Here is an 8149-nt window from a genome sequence, read left to right as displayed (position 1 = left end):
TCTCATTAGCATGTTATGATTATGATTAATTGTCATTATTGACGTTATCAAAAGGAAATGACCATTACGTTTTAATTCCAGTTTTCTTGTCTTTCAAATCTTCCAAACTCTTCCTTCCAGTGCGTCTCCTAAGACAGCCACAGCAATTTTTTTTTTCTTTTTTCATTTTTCTTTTTTTTTCGACAACTCTCATTAAATCGTTTCAGTTCGTCCCTTCTCTTGCTTGGCCATGATTGATGAGCGCGGCGACCATAAATCTCCTGCCAGGGGACTCTCGCCCTTCCTTCCTCTCAGTCTTAAGGCTCGGAATGGCTTGCTCGCGCGGCAGGAGATTGTCCCCGCCGATCTGCCTGTGATGACGAATTTCTCGACGCACGCCAGCGCCGCCTGCGAGTCAGTTGTAATTAGCAGGCGGCGGGAGTGGGTGCTCGTCGCTGTGCTCCCGTCGGGGTGGAGGAGGAGGAGGAGGTGGGGAGGGAGAGGGAGAGAGAAGGAGGGAGAGGGAGAGAGGGATAGGAAGAGGGAGGGAGAGGGAGGAAGAGGAAAGGAGGGAGAGAGAGATAGAGGGAGAGGGAGGGAAGGAGGGTGGAAATGAGAACACTAAAGTAGAGAGAGCGAGATAAAGATATCGATAGAAAGAGAGAGAGAGAGAGAGAGAGAGAGAGAGAGAGAGAGAGAGAGAGAGAGAGAGAGAGAGAGAGAGAGAAGAGGGTTAGGGGCAAAATCACAGCCCCTTATCTCCCGGCCTCATGATGCTGATGGAGCGCGTAATGGAGGTCCCCAAGCTGGACGCTTTTTCGACTCGTCCCTCTCTCTCTCTCTCTCTCTCTCTCTCTCTCATCTCCCTCACTCTCTCCTCTCTCTCTCTCTCTTTTTCTCTTTTCCTCCCTCCCTCCCTCTCTCTCTCTCTCTCTCTCTCTCTCTCTCTCTCTCTCTCTCTCTCTCTCTCTCTCTCTCTCTCTCTCTCTCTCCCCTCTTCTCTCTCTCTCTCTCTCTCTCTCTCTCTCTTCTCTCTCTTCTCTCTCTCTCTCCTCTCTCTCTCTCTCTCTCTCTCTCTCTCTCTCATTGCTTCCCTTCTTTTTGTGTCTTGTTTTTTTTTTTCCTTTTTTTTTTGTCTCGCTCCGCTTGATGGTCTTATGCTTGACTTTTATAGGCATTTTATGGACGCTGCCAAGTATGAGAATTGGAAAAATCAGAGACGCTCAAAGTGTCGCGCCGAGAGAAGGAGCAGAGAACAAGTGAGGTGACAGGTGCGCATACACGTAAACACACTCACACGTGTACGTATACGAGTGTGTGTGTGTGTGTGTGTGTGTGTGTGTGTGTGTGTGTGTGTGTGTGTGTGTGTGTGTGTGTGTGCGTGCGCAATATATAGATAGATTGATGGACAGATAAAATAGATAATCTCCACCGCATTTACTCAAAAAAGCTAAACGTTTATTTTCACAAATGGTATATTTTTTGAGAATAGCGAATGAATGTAGACGACTAAATAAACGAATGAGGGAAGATAGGAAGAGAGAGAGAGAGAGAGAGAGAGAGAGAGAGAGAGAGAGAGAGAGAGAGAGAGAGAGAGAGAAACTGAAAAAAGGAAAAGGAAAAACACTATGAATTCCAAAATCCGTAGCGACGTCCAACGGCCTTGAATCGGTCGCATCTCGCCATCCGACCACAAAATCCGTGACGCAGATTTTCCAATGTCGATTCTGTTTATCTCCCTTGCATCTCGTGGCGCAGCTGGAATCGCTCGCCATCGCACTCCACTGGACCGCCATCGCTTTCAAACGCGCGGGAGGAAAAGTACTTTTATGTCTCCCTCTTCGACGATAGAGAGAAAAGAGGGAGTCACTCCCACGGGCGCGGAGAGAGGGGGGGCGGCCGCAAGAAACAGGCACAACGGACGCGAAGTGAGTCGTTCTTGATCGCTTGCACGTCGTGGCTTTGGGTTTCTAAGACCCCGTGAGGACTCTTCGCGGTTTCTAAGGACTGAAGAAAGACTCTAAAGTTGGGGCTTGGGTTTCTAAGACCCCGAAAGGACTCTTGACTTCGTGGCTTGGGTTTCTAAGACCCCGAAAGGACTCTTGACTTCGTGGCTTGGGTTTCTAAGATCCCGAAAGGACTCTTGACTTCGTGGCTTGGGTTTCTAAGACCCCGAAAGGACTCTTGACTTCGTGGCTTGGGTTTCTAAGGACTCTGAGGCCCCGAATCTCGCCGCTAAACAGGATCGAGCTCGGAATCGAATCAGCTGCAAGCGCTTCGAGGAAAGTCGACGTTTTGTTGCGATTCCGTTTTCTGATATTTGCTCATCTTTATTACTATTTTTTTCTATTTATTCTTTCTATTTACTTTTGTTTTGCTATTTAATCCTCTTTATTAATATACATATATATATATATATATATATATATATATATATATATATATATATATATATATATATATTACTATTTACCCTTTTTATCATTTACTCATTTTTATTATTAATAATAATTTCTTATCAACCTTCACACTCTTCGTGATTCTCTTTTCTTTTCTCTTCTTTTCTTTTCTTTTATTTTATTTTATTTTATTTCATTTTATTTTATTTTTTCTTTCTTTTCTCTTCCCTTCTTTTCTTTTTCCTTTCTTCTCTTTTTTCTTTCTTTTCTTTTCTTTTCTCTTTTCTTTCTTTTCTCTTTTCTTTTCTTTTCTCTTTTTTTTCTCTTCTTTTCTTTTCTTTTCTTTTCTCTCTTTCTTAATGCGGATCTAATTGGCGACGCGGTTCCTGCTACTGTTGGCAGGTGGCGGTCTCGGTCGCCATGCCTTGCGTCGCTCTGGCCAACAATATGTCATCGTCACGACCTCTAATAATACGGAGGTGACTCTTACCTGAAGCTGAGGCGCTCTCTCTCTCTCTCTTTCTCTCTCTTTCTCTCTCTTTCTCTCTCTTTCTCTCTCTCTCTCTCTCTCTCTCTCTCTCTCTCTCTCTCTCTCTCTCTCCCCCCTCCCCTCTTCTCTCTCTTCTCTTTTCTCTCTCTTCTTCTCTCTCTTTCTCTCTCTTTCTTCTTTCTCTCTTCTCTCTCTCTCTATTCTCTCTCTCTTTTCTCTCTCTCTCTCTCTCTCTCTCTCGCTCTCTCTCCCTCTCTCTCTCTCTCTCTCTCTCTCTCTCTCTCTCTCTCTCTCTCTCTCTCTCTTTCTCCCTCCCTCTCTCTCTCCTCTCCTCTCTCTCTCTTCTCTCTCCTCTCTCTCTCTCCTCTCTCTCTCTCCTCCTCTCTCCTCTCTCTCTCTCTCTCTCTCTTTCTCCCTCTCTCTCTCTCTGCTGCATGAGAATACATTTGCATCGCGTGCATGCGTGTGTCCGTATGCGTGAGGGATGATGTCGCTGAAGATATAAAGGTGTGAAACGAGCGCCATCTTGAGGCGAAGTGGGATCGAGTCCGCCTGTGGGCCCGACGCATCCTCCTTAAACAGCTTCGGATTCCCCTAAAGCCACACTTTCTCATCTGTCACCCGCGTTAATAGTGGACGCAGTCTGTATTTTGCTTTATATCAAACATATAATTAGAGTTAATGGTATTACTGCGGCCTCGCCGTGGCAGCGCTTCCATTAGTGTCTTAAATACGTAATGTAAAAGAATTGCAATCTTATTTCGGCAGTGGCAAGAGGTCGTCGGTAATTTCGTAAGTGGTTTTTAAAGGCAGCGGCGACTCGATATAAATGGGCAAAGAAGCTGGAGACCGATTTCCATGGGACGCAAACGCGCGGTCCGTCGCTGTTCCAAAAGTGTCGCATGTGGTGATGATACGTATTTATATAATGTGTGTGTGTGTGTGTGTGTGTGTGTGTTTATGTGTGTGTGTGTGTGCGTTTGTGTGTGTGTGTGTGTGTGTGTTTGTGTAAGAATTAGAGAGAGAAAAAAAGTCAAAATAAAAGAGAAAATCGCTGTATACTTGAAACACAAGTAACTCCGCCATCCCTCTGCTATTAAATAACGAGAGTAACCCGCCAGAAAACTACGATGACTGGTAACTGGCGAAGACGCAGTTACCTGAACCAAAGCTGGTGAGTGGCACCTGTCAATCGCAGCTCAGACGCTTTCGGGGACTCTCGCCCCTCCGCCCGGGCGCCATTGGGCTCAAAATCCCTCGACGCGCCGCCGGGATCCTCTCGTTCGGAAGGGGTTGCAGGCGTGACCCTTAAATCATGGCGACATTGAACACATATTTGCTCAAACACTGTGGTATTATTGCTCTAAGTTATCACCCTTACGGCAGGGGTGTGAAAGATCAAAAATTGTCTGCGTTTAGTGATAAGCCAGAGGGAGCGGCGTGCCAGCCTGGTGATAATTAATACGGACTGAGGATTAGTCTAAATTATTACTTGCTGCAGCACTCTTGTCATTTTGTGGGCGGGGCCGAGCTGAAGGGGGGGCGGGGCGAGGCCGCGGGGGTTAGGAGGAGGGGAGGGCGGGGGGTGGGGGTGCCCGAGCGACTGGTAGGGGGAAGGAGAAACAAATAACGATAGAAGGCGTGGAAGAGATAAAGACGAGGGTAGACAAACAGGATGAAAACTCGGTGAAATGAGTATATTTTTCTTTTCTTTTTTAAAATGAAATGTGGGAAAGGAAAAAGATAGAAAGGAACCACAAATACGGTTATGAGAAACTTATTTTCTTTCTGATTTCAATATAAGATGGAGGAGGGAAGAAAGAGAAGGAGAGGGAGAGAAAAAGGCCAGATAAATACACAGAAACAGAGAGACGAAGAAACAAGAAGAAACCACCAAACGGAATACAAAAGAACAGGTAAATAAAATAAGAAAAAAACACACAAAACAAGGCGGGCGAGGCGACATAGGGGCGCAAGAGAGAAGAGGATAATAAATAATGGAAAAAAAGCGAAATGCAGAGGCAGAGAGCCGCTCGAGGCCAAGGGTTGCATGAGATAAGTCCCTCCGCGATGTCTGTCAAAGTCTGCCTAAATAATTAAGCGACGTTGGACCAGCAGTTTCTCGGGAAGATGTTCTGCTGATGCTGTGATCTGCGATACGCCCGGGGACAGACTGAGCCGCGACGCGTATCATTAGGCTGCTCGCCAGCTCGTTCTCGCGGTCTCTTGCTCGTTCTCGCGGTCTCTCGCTCGTTCTCGCGGTCTCTCGCTCGTTCTCGCGGTCTCTCGCTCTCTCTCGGTCGTTCTCGCGGTCTGTTGCTCTCTCTCGCTCGTTCTCGCGGTCTCTTGCTTGTTCTCGCGGTCTCTCGCTCTTTCTCGCGGTATCTCGCTCTCTCTCGGAGTCTCTCGCTCGTATTCTTTCGTGGATTTTTGCTTGTTCTCTTTCTCGTTTTTTCGCAGCCTCGTTCTGTTTCTGTGTGTGTGTGTGTGTGTGTGTGTGTGTGTGTGTGTGTGTGTGTCTGTCTCTATGTCTCTGTCTCTGTGCCTCTCTCTTGGTTTCTATCTCTATCTTGCTCTCTCTCTCTCTCTCTCTCTCTCTCTCTCTCTCTCTCTCTCTCTCTATATATATATATATATATATATATATATATATATATATATATATATATATATATATATATCATATATATATATCATATATATCATATATATCATATATATCATATATATATTATACATATATATATATATCATATATATATATATATATATATATATATGTATATATATATATATATATATATATATATATATATATATATATATATATATATATATATATATATATATGCACACACACACACACACACACACACACACACACACACACACACACACACACACACACACACACACACACACACACACACACACACACACACACACACACACACACACACATACCTAAGCATACGTGTGATAATGGTTATATATAGCACAATATTTACACAGACTTGACTCGTTGTGTTTAAGAAAAAAGAACTCGTAACTTTTCCTAAGTAACGCGGCTCATGCTTATTCGGAGGTCGCGTCAGAAATCAACGAGTCTTTTTTCTTCTGTTACGCGCCCTGTGTTGGTTTTGTGTGTATTTATGAGTTTTCTCTCTTAGGATCGTGCGTGAAGCATTTGTTTACCGAAAGCGTCTGCGTTGCCTTAACGCCTCTCTGGAACCTTTGAACGTCGAGGCCCCTTCTCCGTCTGAGTCATTTGCCCACCTGTTGGCGTCGGGTCATCGCCCTGGGAGCCACGCCAGGGCCACTTCCCTGCACGTGACCTCGAGATCAATGAGCAGTAGAGTTTCGGTATAGTTTTTTGGGGGGGTCGTTCGTAATGGTATGACTCCCGAGTGGGTCGTAGCGATGGCTTTACTGGAGTTCGGTGTGCTTGTTTACTCTCGCGTTTAGTCTCGTGTTCTGTCGGCGGGATTTTGTCTCCGCGAATCCCTGTTTGTGGCTTAAGCTTCTTCCCCGCATTTGCCGTCTACATTCCTTTCCGCCGTTCCATAATCGGTCGGGCCCCCTTGCCCCATAGTGCTGCCCCGCCCCCTACGCCAGCAGTGACCGGTCGGGGTCAGGGGTCAAGGGGCTTCCTTCCCTGATGGAATCCCGTGTGACCTGTCGGGGGAGGACGCGGTCGCACAAAGGCCTACTACTACACCTGAGGGATTTTCGCAACGTCGGGATCCCCGTCGGGTCGTGGGACGTGTGTGTCCTATGGAGGAGGAGGCGGGGGGGCGGGGAGCGGGAGGCAGGAACGAATTTCGTGAAAATGTGACCGGGTCCTGTAATTATTCTCTCTCAATTATTGATTATGTTAATGGCGCGCGTGGGTCGGCGGGGGCGGGGATCATGCCCGGGGTTTCAAGGGGCAGAAGAGACTGAGTGGAAAGCTTATCGCTCACCACCCTGTCGACTTGAAGCACGGCCAAGCAACATTTATCCCTCACGTTAAAAAGAAAAGAAAAAAAGATAGAGACTAAGGGGGAAAAATATTTGGCTTGGGAAGTGGGAATCTGAGATTAGCCAAGTATCGTGGCAAACAATACTTCGAGGGAGCGTTTGGCCGGCAAGAAAAGTCGACACATTTGAGGGGAGGAAGAGAACCCGCCTCGACGATCGCTCAACCAGAAGAGAATCGGCAGGTGGAAAAATCCCTCGCGATTATTTTTATTCTTCTTCTTTTCGTCTTCCCATGCGTTCGCATCGGTTTGAGTCTGCGCTTTTATTTTCTCTCTCTCTTTCTGTTCTCCTTCTTTTTTTTTTCTTTCTTTCTATCGCGAGATTATACCGCTATCTCGTTTAATTCGATTTTTTTCTCCAAGCGAGCGAGCGGGGGAGGAGGAGCAGGTTGGGGTCAGCCTTGTGTAGGCATATCGTTGAGGGCGGATTAGGGCTGTCGCCGAGAAGAGTTAGGGCGCGGGAGGAGGGGCGCTATTGTGGCGAGGACAAGAAAAGAGAGGGGGAAGGAGAGACGGAGAAAAGGAGAGAGAGAGAGAGAGAAGAGACAGGAATGGAGAGGGTGTTGTCTTGGAGGGAGCTTCAGCGGGAAATAATTGGGAAGATCGCGCCGTAGCCAGAGCAGCGAGCAGCTCGGAGGACTGGTCAGGGAGGGGAGGTGCGAGGGCGCCAGGGGTCAAAGCGTCCTCAACAGGAAATCCTCCGTCGTGTCAGGACTCATCCTCGTCACGGAAGGAGTCAGCCATCCTTGGCCGAACCTCCTGTCGGCTCTGCGCGCGTCGGTGTGTCTTCTGCCGTGCGGCCTGGCCCATTTCCCCCTCCCCCCTCCCCCTCCCCCCCAGGCTGCCTCCGCCCGGGCGCTGCAGCCGTCCTCGGATGGCGCTGTAGGTCCTAATAATCCGGCTTCGATAACACCATTACCCTCACCATGATGTTGCTGTTGATGGCAACGATAATGCTATCGCTCGTAGACATAATGACGAATCGATAGGCGCACAGACGATAAGGACGACGGTAAAGGTAATTGTCCCGATCATCAATCTCGTTCCCGAACACCCGGCCTCGAGCGCCCCTTCGCGACCCGAGGGACGAGGCCACGAACGGATAAGACACGTTCTTTCGTCTCCATTGCCGTTGCTCGACGCCTCGCCCGGCTCCGTCTCAACCATCTCGAGCAGGAAAGGGGGAAAATCGTTCGGGGGAAAAAAAATCGATCGTCTCAAGATTTCTTTATTTTTTTCCTTCGAGGGGTAAGTCGTCGGGG

The 8149-nt window shown here is 47.5% G+C and overlaps 1 protein-coding gene across 1 annotated transcript in view; it reads left to right on the top strand.

The window, feature by feature from the left end:
• Positions 1-3998: 3998 nt before the first annotated feature.
• Positions 3999-8149, top strand: part of LOC119578608 (protein dachsous-like) — a 27810-nt gene continuing 23659 nt past the window's right edge. The window contains exons 1-2 of the mRNA XM_037926172.1: positions 3999-4042; positions 6039-6231. Of these exons, the coding sequence (XP_037782100.1) occupies positions 3999-4042; positions 6039-6231 (237 nt within the window). The remainder of the gene's footprint in view (positions 4043-6038; positions 6232-8149) is intronic.

This window comes from Penaeus monodon, chromosome 11 (assembly GCF_015228065.2).
Source record: "Penaeus monodon isolate SGIC_2016 chromosome 11, NSTDA_Pmon_1, whole genome shotgun sequence".
NCBI lineage: Eukaryota > Metazoa > Arthropoda > Malacostraca > Decapoda > Penaeidae > Penaeus > Penaeus monodon.
Note: the sequence above shows the minus strand (reverse complement) of the source record. Positions and strands in the feature narration are given on the sequence as shown.